The sequence below is a fragment of the Nerophis ophidion genome, linkage group LG14 (assembly GCF_033978795.1).
Source record: "Nerophis ophidion isolate RoL-2023_Sa linkage group LG14, RoL_Noph_v1.0, whole genome shotgun sequence".
Taxonomy (NCBI): domain Eukaryota; kingdom Metazoa; phylum Chordata; class Actinopteri; order Syngnathiformes; family Syngnathidae; genus Nerophis; species Nerophis ophidion.
In genome coordinates, this window is record NC_084624.1 from 52232643 (window position 1) to 52247777 (window position 15135).

The 15135-nt window shown below is 42.7% G+C and overlaps 2 protein-coding genes across 10 annotated transcripts in view; one reads left to right on the top strand and one right to left on the bottom strand.

The window, feature by feature from the left end:
- The window catches only part of LOC133568838 (outer dense fiber protein 2-like), an 86404-nt gene that overhangs the window by 26810 nt on the left and 44459 nt on the right, over positions 1-15135 (bottom strand). For 4 of the 7 annotated variants that reach the window (XM_061921010.1, XM_061921012.1, XM_061921008.1 and 1 more), the window contains exons 1-6: positions 6234-6362; positions 5622-5787; positions 5412-5559; positions 5219-5350; positions 5044-5118; positions 1473-1544 (exon numbers count right to left, since the gene is read on the bottom strand). In XM_061921010.1, the coding sequence (XP_061776994.1) occupies positions 1473-1544; positions 5044-5118; positions 5219-5350; positions 5412-5559; positions 5622-5782 (588 nt within the window). In that variant the 5' untranslated portion in view covers positions 5783-5787; positions 6234-6362. Of the gene's footprint in view, positions 1-1472; positions 1545-5043; positions 5119-5218; positions 5351-5411; positions 5560-5621; positions 5788-6233; positions 6363-15135 lie in introns of those variants that run through there. The other 3 variants (XM_061921011.1, XM_061921009.1, XM_061921014.1) reach the window with 3 other exon arrangements.
- The window catches only part of ift22 (intraflagellar transport 22 homolog (Chlamydomonas)), a 9086-nt gene continuing 334 nt past the window's right edge, over positions 6384-15135 (top strand). The window contains exons 1-6 of one of the 3 annotated variants that reach the window (XR_009809684.1): positions 6386-6684; positions 11072-11154; positions 12785-12871; positions 13220-13422; positions 13485-13691; positions 14577-15135. The exon at positions 14577-15135 is cut by the window's right edge and continues 334 nt beyond it. Coding sequence is in view for 2 of the 3 variants with exons in the window: in XM_061921016.1 (XP_061777000.1) it covers positions 6646-6684; positions 11072-11154; positions 12785-12871; positions 13220-13422; positions 13485-13633 (561 nt within the window). In the remaining variant the exon portion in view is untranslated. Of the gene's footprint in view, positions 6685-11071; positions 11155-12784; positions 12872-13219; positions 13423-13484 lie in introns of all 3 variants that reach the window. The other 2 variants (XM_061921017.1, XM_061921016.1) reach the window with 2 other exon arrangements.

Sequence of the window (15135 nt, forward strand, 5' to 3'; positions counted from 1 at the left end):
TCACTTGTCAATCAATCAATCAATGTTTATTTATATAGCCCCAAATCACAAATGTCTCAAAGGACTGCACAAATCATTACGACTACAACATCCTCGGAAGAACCCACAAAAGGGCAAGGAAAACTCACACCCAGTGGGCAGGGAGAATTCACATCCAGTGGGACGCCAGTGACAACAATGACTATGAGAAACCTTGGAGAGGACCTCAGAAGTGGGCAACCCCCCCCCCCCCCCCCCTCTAGGGGACCGAAAGCAATGGATGTCGAGCGGGTCTAACATGATACTGTGAAAGTTCAATCCATAGTGGCTCCAACACAGCCGCGAGAGTTCAGTTCAAGCGGATCCAAGACACAAGCGAGAGTCCCGTCCACAGGAAACCATCTCAAGCGGAGGCGGATCAGCAGCGTAGAGATGTCCCCAACCGATACAGGCGAGCGGTCCATCCTGGGTCCCGACGAGCGGTCCATCCTGGGTCTCGACTCTGGACAGCCAGTACTTCATCCATGGTCATCGGACCGGACCCCCTCCACAAGGGAGGGGGGGACATAGGAGAAAGAAAAGAAGCGGCAGATCAACTGGTCTAAAAAGGAGGTCTATTTAAAGGCTAGAGTATACAGATGAGTTTTAAGGTGAGACTCTGTCGCTCTGTTATAAGCAGCAGCCGGGAGGAGGGACAGGGTTGGAGCTGGAGCTGGAGCCAGAGCACGAGCGAGAACAAAAGAGAAAAAGAAAATTGCTGGAAAGCAACTGAGAGACTTATTGAAAAATAAAAAAATATCGTAACCCTGAAAAAGGCTTTCATGTCTGTGCTTGGTGGTCTGAAGAACCCCCAGGAGGGCAAGCCCTAAAAAAAAACAATAATAAATAAATCATGCAATTTCTTGAACAAGTGCAGTAGAAAAAAGGATGGATGGATTCAAATGCATGAGCATGTTTAATATTTTGAACGTTATTTTTAACATTTTGATTACAAGTGGAATTACTCATTACTTATCGTGTTAAGCAGTGTCAGCTCAGATTTATCCAAGAGCCAGATGCAGTCATCAAAAGAGCCACATCTGGCTCTAGGGCCATAGGTTCCCTACCCCTGGTATATATGGACCTGGTCATGAGTGTCATTATTGAATATGATCTCAAGCTAGCTCAGCTGTGTACAAACAAAACATAAAATACTACTTCACAGATACTGTGATATGATTGTTCAGGTTTTTTCAGTCCCTCTAGGTTGGGGTCCTATCGCAGTGTTGTGCATTACAAACTCAATTGCGTTTTGTGTTGTTGTAAAAGCCAGTTTATCTCTTGCTGGAGTTAACTTTTACGGCTAATACCGTGTTAGGGTTAGACGATAATGACGGTTTGTTGACTCATTTTCATTTGGTAGTCCAGCTATATTGTGATACAAGCTATACACTGACTACTCTAAACTATACCCAAGGTGACTGTTCTGAAATGTGCTAACTTGCACTCATCACCTGCTCTTGTTGCTGCAGACACATGAGCTCCTCTGCTCTTTTTTCTGCTACAACCAAGTCACCTTTAAGAATCTTGAAAAACAGATCAAAGGGAAAAACACACTGACATTATGCACAACATGGACCAAATAATACACAGCTTAAGGAGGTGAAAATGAAAGAAAATACAGAGTTTATTTGCAGCTATAATAGCCCACCCACTGTTGTGGAAAAATGTTCTACGTTGTTTGTGTGACTTTGTGTTCATTGTATCAGAGCAGCTGATGTTACGGGTTATTGCACACCAGACTCATCTAATATCTTGCTTTGTGCACTGGTAAAAATAAAGGGCCCTCCCAAAACTAACCCCACGAAGAAGATCACAAACAATTGTATATGCCTTGCTCAGATGAAAAACTGAGCAATTAACTTAAATGATGTTTAAGTTAATTTACATTTTATGGAAGGTGCTTTATGTTTATTCAGCCAAAAGGGGACTATTTACTTTTTTTGTAGGAATCTACAATTAGTCTTGAAAATGCATTGTGGTTTTATTTAGATACTTTTAGTATAGAGAAGATGCATGGGAATTTTTTTTACATATTGTGTCCTGTTAAGAGTTTGGGAAAATGATTAAATGACTTTCTATAAAACCCAAAAGCAGTGAAGTTGGCACTTTGGGTAAATGGAAATAATTAAGTGAGTACAAATATTTGCAAATACTTTTTAACTTATATTCAATTGAATAGACTGCAAAGATGAGATATTTCATGTTCACCCTGGAAAACTTTTGTTATTTTTTTTTGCAAATATTAGCCTATTTGGAATTTGAGGCCTGCAACATGCTTCAAAAAAGCTGGCACAAGTGGCAAAAAAGAGTGAGAAAGTTGAGGAATGCTCATCAAAAGCTTATTTTGAACATCACACAGGTGAACAGGCTAAGGGTGATGGGTCAAATGCAGAGACTAATTTCGCCACACCAAGAGTGTGTGTGACAATCATTGGTACTTTAACTTTAACTTTAATTGGATGGGGCGAGGGTCAACACATTGTCAACAAATGTGTGAGCAAATTGTCAAACAGTTTGAGAACATTTTTCAACGAGCTATTGCAAGGAATTTACGGATTTCATCATCTAGGGTCCGTAATATCATCAAAAGGTTCAGAGAATCTGCAGAATAGGCACATAGGCGGCAAGGACGACAACCAACGTGACCTTCGATCCCTCAAGCGGTACATACGTAAGTGCAAGTTAAAACTCTACTATGCAAAGCCAACGTCATTTATCAACAACACCCAGAAACGCCGCCGGCTTCCCTGGGCCCATGCTCATCTAAGATGGACTGATGCAACGTGGAAAAGTGTTCTGTGGTCTGACGAGTCCACATTTCAAATTGTTTTTGGAAACTGTGGACGTCGTGTCCTCCGGAACAAAGAAGAAAAGAACCATCCGGATTGTTCTAGTGTGAAAGTGTAAAAGGCAGCATGTGTAATGGTATGGGGGTGTATTAGTGCCCAAGGCATGGATAACTTACACATCTGTGAAGGCACCATTAATGCTGAAAGGTACCTACAGCTTTTGGAGCAATATATGTTGTCATCCAAACAACGTTATCATGGACGCCCCTGCTTATTTCAGCAAGACAATAGTAGTAGTAAAAGAGTGCGGGTACTAAACTGGCCTGCCTTTAGTCCAGACCTGTCTCCCATTGAAAATGTGTGGTGCAACGGAGACCCCGGACTGTTGAACAACTTAAGCTGTACATCAAGCAAGAATGCGAAATAATTCCACTCGAAAAGCTTTGATAGATTGATTGATTGATACTTTTATTAGTAGATTGCACAGTACAGTACATATTCCGTACAATTGAGCACTAAATGGTAACACCAGAATAAGTTTTTCAACTTGTTGAAGTCGGGGTCCACGTTAATCACATTCAAATATGTGTCTCCTCAGTTCCCAAACTTGTTGTCAAAAGGAAAGGCCATATAACTAACTCAGTGGTAAAAATGCCAATGTGCCAACTTTTACTGCCATTAAACTCTAAGTTAATGATTATTTGCACAAACAATTACGTTTCTCAGTGTGAACATGAAGTATCTTGTCTATGCAGTCTATTCAATTGCATATAATTTGAAAAGGATTTGCAAATCATTGTATTCTGTTTTTATTTACCATTTACACAAGGGGTCACCAACCTTTTTCAAACCAAGAGCTACTTCTTGGGTACTGAATAATGTGAAGGGCTACCAGTTTGATACACACTTAAATAAATTGCCAGAAATAGCCAATTTGCTCAATTTACCTTTAATAAATAAATCTATGTACATAAAAAAATGGGTATTTCTGTCCGTCATACATTTTTTTTCCTTTTACGGAAGGTTTTTTGTGGAAAATAACTGATGAAAAAAAACACATAATTGAAAGGTTTAAAAAAGGAGAAAACACGAAAAAAAATTAAAAATAAATTTTGAAAAATAGTTTTTCTTCAATTTTGACTCTTTAAAATTCAAAATTCAACCGAAAAAAATGAAGACAAAAACTAGCTAATTCGAATCATTTTGAAAAAATTTTAAAAATAATTTTTGGAACATCATTACTCAATTTTCCTGATTAAGAGTAATTTTAGAATTTTGATGACATGTTTTAAATAGGTTAAAATCCAATCTGCACGTTGTTATAATGTAAAACAAATTGGACCAGGCTATTTTTCTAACATGGACAAATCATTATTTCTTCTAGGTTTTCCAGCACAAAAATGTTTTTAAAATTCTAAAGACTTTGAAATAAGATTTAAATTTGATTCTACAGATTTTCTAGATTTGCCAGAATAATTATTTAGAATTTGAATCATAATAAGTTTGAAGAAATATTTCACAAATATTATTCATCGAAAAAACAGAAGCTAAAATGAAGAATTAAATTAAAATGTATTTATTATTATTTACAATAAAAAAAATAATTTACTTGAACATTGATTTAAATTGTCAGGAAATAAGCGGAAGGAATTTAAAAGGTATATGTGTTTAAAAATCCTAAAATCATTTTTAGGTTGTATTTTTTCTCTAAAATTGTCTTTCTGAAAGTTATAAGAAGCTAAGTAAAAAAAAATAAAATAATTTATTTAAACAAGTGAAGACCAAGTTTTTAAAATATTTTCTTGGATTTTCAAATTCTATTTGAGTTTTATCTCTCTTAGAATTAAAAATGTCGAGCAAAGCGAGACCAGCTTGCTAGTAAATAAATACAATTTAAAAAATAGAGGCAGCTCACTGGTAAGTGCTGCTATTTGAGCTATTTTTAGGACAGGCCAGCGGGCGACTCATCTGGTTCTTGCGGCCACCGCCTTGGTGACCCCTGATTTACACAATGTGCCAACTTCACTGATTTTGGGTTTTGTACAATAATAATATGTAAATTAAATTAGTGTCAAAGCGCTTTGAGTACCTTGAAGGTAGAAAAGCGCTATACAAGTACAACCCATTTATTTAAATGATATGTTATAAATAGGCTCCAACACCCCCCGCCACCCAAAAAGGGACAAGCAGTAGGAAATGGATGGAAATATAAACGTGTATTCATGAAACACACCTCAATTTCACGCTCAGCTTGTAAGATCTTATTCAGCAAAGCGTCAATCTTGGTGCCTGCGTCAATCCGGTCCATCTGTTTAAACGGAAATAATGATAAAACGTACACAAACGTGCTCGTTAACTTTACAATCAAGCTGCACACGGCGCTGTGTAAGCTTGAATTGATGACTGACCTCCTCATCCAGGAGCTGGTTCAGTCTTTGCCGCACGGCTTTGTTTATTTGCCGAAAGTCCTCCATCTTCTGCAGCAGGATTCCTCTCTGCCTGGCAACTCGCTGTTTGTTGACTGTGCTTGACTTTGCATCCTAAAGAAGAGAGGATGATTAAGTTTGGAGAATACTTGCTCACAGGATGTGATAAACATACTTTTAGTATATCTTTTAAAGACACAAGCTGTGCGGCTGCACAGACGATCTCGGCTTCAGCATCCGTCAATCGCTTCACAAAAGACCCAAATCCTTTGTTGTTGTCCCCAAGAATACATGGACTCTGCGCACTGAATGGACTGCATGGACTTTGAAAAGTGACACAAACGGGTCAAAAATGGAAGTATTATGCTTTGCATTTGGAACTCACCAGTGGATTTCCACCTCCGGGGTCCTGTTAAGACCGGTGCTAGTCCAGATCTTCTTTGTCGGTCCATGAGGGTTGTCAGGGTCCCCGCAGGTCAGTGTCACACCGAACCTGCTTGGGCTGGGGTCACCGGGGGGACTCGTCTGCTCATCCTCCGGACACATAGCACCTGTCATCGGTGCAGTATAAACAACAACATACGGTTAAGACAGTTCAAATTTTTTGATGAATGCTATTTGATTTTTTTTAGCCTTGTATGCAGTTGAAATGTTTAATGAATGCTATTTGATTATTTTAGCCTTGTATGCAGTTGAAATTTTTAGTGAATGCTATTTGATTATTTTAGCGTTGTATGCAGTTGAAATGTTTCATGAATGTTTTTAGTTTTTTTTTTTAGCCTTCTATACAGTTGAAATGTTTCATGAATGTTGGTTTTTTTTAGCCTCGTCATGGTGTCGTCAAGTGTCGACACGGAAGCGCAATACAGACACCGCGTTGTGACGTTTATGTGTGTCCTTTTACTCAAACAATAAAGCAGCTTGGACATCTAGTGAAGAAAGTGTGCTGGACAATGAAATTCGTATAAGTATATTGATGTTTATAACATTGACTTACTGCTTTGTTTGGGATGGCCAACACTCCAAACGCTCGTCCGCTTCTCAACTCTGATTTGAAAATGATTGGCCAGTGAGGGAGCATTTTGGTGACGTCACAGCAGTTTACTCGCTTTCTATTCGTTGCTGGGAGAAGAAGTGGGCGGGACTTCCCGCCTAAAAGCAGTCATTGGCTGACGCCATGGAAACGACGCGGAAGTGTGGCGTTACCAGCTCGGCTAACATGCTATATACTAGCACAATATATGCTCATTCTTTATAACATTAACGCCTCCGAAGTGTTCTATAACAAACTTAGAGGTATATATATATTTAATGCTTGAAACCAACCATTCTTCGAGTTACCTTGTTCTCGTCGCGCAGTCAGTCAAAGTTAGCTGCTTCGCTAAAGCTTCTCCGACCCCGCTGATGAAATGATAAAAGCTAAAATACTTCTAATTGGTCCAAACGAGGTAAGCAAATAAACACATTTTCACACAATTGTTTTGTGTATAAGGCCAGAGTTTACTTAGAACGGTTGATTACTTCATTGCAAGACTCATCCATCCATACATCTTCCGCTTATCCGAGGTCGGGTCGCGGGGGCAGCAGCCTAAGCAGGGAAGCCCAGACTTTCCTCTCCACAGCCACTTTGTCGAGCTCTTTCCGGGGGATCCCAAGGCATTCCCAGGCCAGTCGGGTATACATAGTCTTAGACTTAGACAAACTTTAATGATCCACAAGGGAAATTGTTCAACACAGTAGCTCAGTTACAATGATGGGGAGTGTAAGGATGGAAATGACAATGCAGGTATAAATAGACTAGATATAGCAATATAAAATATAACATATCTGCGAATATATATAATATTTATAAATAAATAAATAAATGGGTTGTACTTGTATAGCGCTTTTCTACCTTCAAGGTACTCAAAGCGCTTTGACACTACTTCCACATTTACCCATTCACACACACATTCACACACTGATGGAGGGAGCTGCCATGCAAGGCGCCAACCAGCACCCATCAGGAGCAAGGGTGAAGTGTCTTGCTCAGGACACAACGGACGTGACGAGGTTGGTACTAGGTGGGATTTGAACCAGGGCCCCTCGGGTTGCGCACGGCCACTCTCCCACTGCGCCACGCCGTCCCTAAAATGTGTACAGTATATTATGTATACAGATATATTATGTCTATAACATATATACAATATGTACCAATTGGGTATATATTCTATATATGTTATAGACATAATATATCTGGGACGGTGTGGCGCAGTGGTAGAGTGGCCGTGCGCAACCCGAGGGTCCCTGGTTCAAATCCCACCTAGTACCAACCTCGTCACGTCCGTTGTGTCCTGAGCAAGACACTTCACCCTTGCTCCTGATGGGTGCTGGTTGGCGCCTTGCATGGCAGCTCCCTCCATCAGTGTGTGAATGGGTAAATGTGGAAGTAGTGTCAAAGCGCTTTGAGTACCTTGAAGGTAGAAAAGCGCTATACAAGTACAACCCATTTATCATTTATTTAATTAAGATGTACAATATTACAGTATATGTGGCAGGCCCAGCATAAAGTAGAGAGTAAATCCAGCGGAAAATAGAATATAGACATTAAAAAAACAAAGAGAAGTAGCTGACATAGAGGGTGTCAGGTAATGGACAGATATTATCCATTGCTGTATGGGGAGTGATTATACACCTGGATGGAATGAAGGAGTTCTTGAATTGCGCAGTGCGGGAAGGAAGCTGAAGGAGCCTGTTGGACTATGAACTCCGCTGTCCCTCAATTGTCTGGTGGAGTGGGTGGGCAGGATTGTCCATGATGGCCAGCAGTTTGTCCAGTGTCCTCCTCTCCCTCACTGACACAAACGCCTCCAACTGCGAGCCAATAGTTTGGCCGGCTTTCCGGATCAGTTTATCAATCCGGTTTGAGTCCCTTTTGCTGGTGCTGCTCCCCCAACAAACCACTGCGAAGTGCGGGGCACTGGCCACAACAGACTGATAAAAGATCTCCAACAGCTTCCTGCACACATTAAAGGACTTAAGCTTCCTCAGGCAAAAGAGTCTGCTCATGCCCTTCTTGTATACAGCATTGCAGTTGTCCTTCCAGTCCAGTCTGCTGTTCAAATGAACTCCCCGGTACTTATACTGCCCCACTACTGCCACCTCCTGGACCTGGATTCTGATGGGCTCCACCAGGGTCATACTCTTCCTGAAGTCGATGACCAGCTCCTTGGTCTTGTCCACATTAAGGACCAGATGGTTCGCCTGAGACCACTCCACAAAGTCCCAAACGTCCCAACTTCCCAACTTGTCCTGGGTCTTCCCCGTGGCCTCCTACCGGTTGGACGTGCCCTAAACACCTCCCTAGGGAGGCGTTCGGGTGACATCCTGACCACATGCCCGAACCACCTCATCTGGCTCCTCTCCATGTAGAGGAGCCGCGGCTTTATTTTGAGCTCCTCCCGGATGGCAGAGCTTCTCACCCTATCTCTAAGGGAGAACCCCGCCACACGGCGGAGGAAACTCATTACGGCCGCTTGTACCCGTGAACTTGCCCTTTCGGTCATGACCCAAAGCTCATGACCATAGGTGAGGATGGGAACGTAGATCGACCGATATATTGAGAGCTTTGCCTTCCAGCTCAGCTCCTTCTTCACCAAGACCACCAAGAAGTAAACCATGAATTGATGAAGGTGGACCCCGACTTAAAACATTTGTGGTTAATTGTACGGAATATGTACTGTACTGTGCAATCTACTAATACAAGTTTCAACCAATCAATACAACAAAAACAATTAGACTGCTGCTAGTCGACTGTGTGGATTCGGTCCTGGTCGTGGAACGACTGACCAGCTCTTGACTCTTGCGGGAGACTGCTGCTAGTTGACTGTGTGGATTCCAATCTGGTCGTGGAACAACTGACCAGCTCTTGACTCTTGCGGGAGACTGCTGCTAGTCGACTGTGTGGATTCCGTCCTGGTCGTGTAACGACTGACCAGCTCTTGACTCTTGCGGGAGACTGCTGCTAGTCGACTGTGTGGATTCCGTCCTGGTCGTGGAACAACTGACCAGCTCTTGACTCTTGCGGGAGACTGCTGCTAGTCGACTGTGTGGATTCCGTCCTGGTCGTGTAACGACTGACCAGCTCTTGACTCTTGCGGGAGACTGCTGCTAGTCGACTGTGTGGATTCCGTCCTGGTCGTGTAACGACTGACCAGCTCTTGACTCTTGCGGGAGACTGCTGCTAGTCGACTGTGTGGATTCGGTCCTGGTCGTGGAACGACTGACCAGCTCTTGACTCTTGCGGGAGACTGCTGCTAGTTGACTGTGTGGATTCCAATCTGGTCGTGGAACAACTGACCAGCTCTTGACTCTTGCGGGAGACTGCTGCTAGTCGACTGTGTGGATTCCGTCCTGGTCGTGGAACAACTGACCAGCTCTTGACTCTTGCGGGAGACTGCTGCTAGTCGACTGTGTGGATTCCGTCCTGGTCGTGTAACGACTGACCAGCTCTTGACTCTTGCGGGAGACTGCTGCTAGTTGACTGTGTGGATTCCGTCCTGGTCGTGGAACAACTGACCAGCTCTTGACTCTTGCGGGAGACTGCTGCTAGTCGACTGTGTGGATTCCGTCCTGGTCGTGGAACAACTGACCAGCTCTTGACTCTTGCGGGAATCCTGGAGAAGGCCTGGGAGTATGCCTATCCAGTCTACATGAACTTTGTGGATTTGGAGAAAGCGTACGACCGGGAGATCCTGTGGGAGATGCTGAGGGAGTGCGGGGAGAGGGGGACCCTGCTGAGGGCCATCCAATCTCTGTACAACCAAAGCAAGAGTTGTGTCCGGGCGCTTGGATGTAGGTCGGATCCGTTTTCAGTGGGGGATCGTTGCCGCCAGGGCTGCGCTCTGTCACCTATCCAGTTTGTGTTTTTCATGGACAGGATTTCTAGGAAGAGTCGTAGCCATGGCGGAGAGGGTATACGTCTCGGGGGGGCTAAAAATTGTGTCACTGCTGTTTGCAGATGATGTGGTCCTGATGGCACCATCGGTTTGTGACCTTCAGCTCTGACTGGATCGTTCGCAGCCGAGTGTTCAATGAGGATCAGCATCTCCAAATGTGAGGCCATGTTTCTCAGCAGGACACCGATGGTTTGTACAGTTCAGGTAGAGAACGAGACTCTGTCCCAGGTGGAGGAGTTGAAGTATCTCGGGGTCTTGATCACGAGTGAGGGAAAGATGGAGAAGGAAATCAGCCAGAGAATGGGAGCAGCTGGGGCTGTATCGCAGTCTCTCTGCTGCACTGTTGTGACGAAATGAGAGCTGAGCCAGAAGGTAAAGCTTTCGGTCTATCGAGCTATCTACATTCCTACTCTCACCTATGGTCATGAAGTGTGGGTCATGACCGAAAGAATAAGATGGCGGATACAAGGGGGCAAAATTATTTTGCTCAAAAGGGTGGCTGGCATCTCTTTTGGAGATAGGGTGAGAAGTTCACTCACCCGAGAGAGACTCGGAGTAGAGCCGTTTCTCCTTCGCTTGGAAAGGAGCCAGCTTAGGTGGTTCGGGCATCTCATGCGGATGCCTCACCAGCGTCTCCCTAGGGGGGTCCACTCGGAAGAGACCCCGGGGCAGGCCAAGGACCAGATGAGGAGGATTACATCTCCTCTCTGGCTTGGGAACGCTTCGGGATTCCCCAGGAGGAAGTTGCTAATGTTGCTCTAGAGAGCGAAGTCTGGGGGTCCCATTCCGGATAAGCGGTTGAAGATGGATGGATGGATAGTCGACTGTAAAAATAAGCCATGGCGAGGAATACATCTTTTTCAGAATTTGTTGAACATGCCTCCTCTGTCTGTTTCAGAGTGGGAAAAGTGTCCTCGCAAACTTCCTCTCAGATGCAACGGAAAATGTGGGAGGTGAATACAGACCCACTCAAGCAGTCAGGTACTTATGTTACAAAACCAGGGAAGTTGGCACGTTGCGTAAATGGTAAAAAAAAAAAAAAAAAAAAAACAGAATACAATGATTTGCAAATCCTTTTCAACGTGTATTCAATTGAATAGACTGCAAAGACAATATATTTAATGTTCACACTGAGAAACTTGATAATTTTTGCAAATAATCATGAACTTACAATTTAATGGCAGTAACATGTTGCAAAAAAGTTGTCACAGGGGCATTTTACCACTGAGTTACATGGCCTTTCCTTTTAACCACACTCAGTAAACGTTTGGGAACTGAGGAGACACATTTTTGAAACTTTTCAGGTGGAATTATTTCCCATTCTTACTTGAGTCCGGGGTCTCTGTTGTGATATTTTAGGCTTCATAATGCACCACACATTTTCAATGGGAGACAGGTCTGGACTACTGGCAGGCCAGTCTAATACCCGCACTCTTTTACTATGAAGCCACGCTGTTTGAACACGTGGCTTGGCATTGTATTGCTGAAATAAGCAGGGGCGTCCATGATAACATTGCTGGGATGGCAACATATATTGCTCCAAAAGCTGTATGTACCTTTCAGCATTAATGGTGCCTCCACAGATGTGTAAGTTACCCATGCTTTGGGCACTAATACACCCCCATACCATCACACATGCTGCCTTTTACACTTTGCACCTATAACAATCCGGATGGTTCTTTTCCTCTTTAGTCTGGAGGACACAACATCCACAGTTTCCAAAAACAATTTGAAATGTGGACTCGTCAGACCACAAAACACTTTTCCACTTTGCATCAGTCCATCTCAGATGAGCTCGGGCCCTGCGAAGCCGGCAGCATTTCTGGGTGTTGTTGATAAATGGTGTTTGCTTTGCATAGTAGAGTTTTAACTTGCACTTAAGTGTGTACCGCCTGAAGGATCGAAGGTCACGTTGGTTGTCGTCCTTGCTTGCCTCCTTTGTGCCTATTCTGCAGATTCTCTGAACCTTTTGATGATATTACGGACTGTATATGGTGAAATCCCTAAATTCCTTGCAATAGCTCGTTGAGAAATGTTCTTAAACTGTTTGACAATTTGCTCACACATTTGTTGACAAAGTGGTGACCCTCGCCCCGTTCTTGTTTGTGAATGAGTGAGCATTTCATGGAAGCTGCTTTTGTAGCCAAACAAGGCTCCCACCTGTTCCCAAATTAGCCTGTTCACCTGTGAGATGTTCCAAATAAGTCTTTGATGAGCATTCCTCAATTTTCTCACTCTTTTTTTTTTGCCACTTTTACCAGCTTTTTTGAAACATTAGATTAGATAGTACTTCATTGATCCTGAAGGGGAAATTAGATATGTTGCAGGCATCAAATTCCAAATGAGCTAATATTTGCAAAAAAAATAAAGTTTCTCAGTTCCAACATTAAGTATCTTGTCTTTGCGGTTCATTCAAATGAATATATGTTGAAAAGGATAAGCAAATCATCGTACTCTGTTTTAATTTATGATTTACACAACATGCCAACTTCACTGGTTTTGGGTTTTGTATATTGTGGCAATCCTCAAGACTAGCAGCGGCTTTTTGATATCAGGAGAGAAAAGATTGCATGATCACTTGAATAGTTTTGTTTGCCTCATTTGCTTGCAGGATACTGGAATTTGAATCCCAACTGGAAGGTAGCGGTGACATGAAGTCATGCGAAGTGGAGCTGTGGGACTGTTCCGGAGATTTCAAGTGTGTTCAGTCACCTCTTTGAGACATTTGTGATCGAGGGCTATATAAGTAAACATTGATTGATTGATTGACCTCTGTGATACACTCAAAATTCTCTACATTACTGATTCCTAAACATGTCCTGCAGCACATTAAAGTGGCGAAAAATATCATATTTGCCAGGATAATTGATACAGTTTTACGTATTGGTCAGAAAATTAATTACTAGGACTATCAATAATGTATCTTTGTTCATCTGGTTATGCCAGCGATTGATAGTGACAGACAATTAAATGCTGTTCCAGTCACTTGACAGAAGTACATTACAACGTGTCCACTTAACAATTCACCGCCCTCTTCTTCTCGCAGATTTGAGTCGTGCTGGCCTGCGCTCATGAAGGACTGCAGCGGCGTGGTGGTGGTTTTTAATCCCGAAATTCCTAATCATATCAAAGAAATCGAGTCCTGGCACTCCATGTTCATCTCCTCTCAGGGGTTGCAGGACAGCCAGTGTCTGCTCGTCGCTCACCACAAGCCCGGCAGTACAGCAGAAGAAGGTCGGCTGGCTTTAGGTAATCCTTCTTCAAGGAATTTGGCTTTGAGTTCTTGAGCTAACATGTTCATTTTCATGCAGCGTCACAACTGAGCAGACTTCCACTTATTCACTCTGATGTGGAGGAAGAACCGGAGGACGTGAGGAGAGCTTTCTGCAGCTATTTTGGAAAAGTTGTAAATACACTTTCGGAAAGCCGCGAGAGGGAGGAGATGTCTATCATCACCTAGCAGCATATTCAATCCAACCACTTTTTTCCTTTCAACTTTAACGACCTGTCCAAAAACTGTTTTTTGATTGATTGATACTTTTATTAGTAGATTGCACAGTACAGTACATATTCCGTACAATTGACCACTAAATGGTAACACCCCAATAAGTTTTTCAACTTGTTTAAGTCGGGGTCCACGTTAATCAATTCATGGTACAAATATATACTATCAACATAATACAGTCATCACACAAGTTAATCATCATAGTAAGTACATTGAATTATTTACATTATTTACAATCCGGGGGGTGGGTGGGGAGCTTTGGTTGATATCAGAACTTCAGTCATCAACAATTGCATCAACAGAGAAATGTGGACATTGAAACAGTGTAGGTCTTATTTAGTAGGATATGTACAGCCAGCAGAGAACATAGTGAGTTCACATAGCATAAGAACAAGTATATACATTAGAAGTACATTTGAGTTGTTTATAATCCGGGGAGATGGGATGTGAATGGAGGAGGGTATTAGTAAAGTGTTGAAGTTGCCTGGAGGTGTTGTTTTAGAGCGGTTTTGAAGGAATATAGAGATGCACTTACTTTTATACCTGTTGGGAGTGCATTCCACATTGATGTGGCATAGAAAGAGAATGAGTTAAGACCTTTGTTAGATCGAAATCTGGGTTTAACGTGGTTTGTGGAGCTCCCCCTGGTGTTGTGGTTATGGCGGTCATTTACGTTAAGGAAGTAGTTTGACATGTACTTCGGGATCAAGGAGGTGTAGCGGATTTTATAGACTAGGCTCAGTGCAAGTTGTTTTACTCTGTCCTCCACCCTGAGCCAGCCCACTTTGGAGAAGTGGGTTGGATTGAGGTGTGATCTGGGGTGGAGGTCTAAAAGTAACCGGATTAGCTTATTCTGGGATGTTTGGAGTCGAGATTTGAGGGTTTTGGAGGCGCTGGGGTATGCTTATGGTTTTATGTTCATTCACAGTTTACAAGCCTTGCACAGAGAAATACTAAGTATGAATAAATGTTCAAGATACAGGACTGTACATGCTTTCAAAAACATTTGTTTTTATGATCTGCAGTAAACTGTTACGTCTCTGCGGCATGGTAGCGGTAGTTGTGCGGAGACAGGAGACAACGTGCAGGTAAGAGTATTTAATGATCACCAAAAATGATTAACGGGAGTGGCCACCGCTGCTACCCACTGCTTCCCTCACCTCCCAGGGGGTAGGGGTAATGGGTCAAATGCAGAGAATAATTTGGCCAACACCTAGTGTGTGTGTGTGACAATCATTGCTACTTTAACTTAAACTTTTTCATTTAAAAAAATATATTGCAGCAGGGAAGTTCATAGAAAGCACAAGCAAACTGCGTGTAAAGCAAAATGAGCCGTAACAAATACTAAGCAATCAATGAAAGCATACCAACACAAGAGAGCAGCAAGAGGCAGGTGAAGCTGGCATAGAAACCCTCTTGATTAGGGATCAGGGACAGGTGAGTACAATGACTGACAA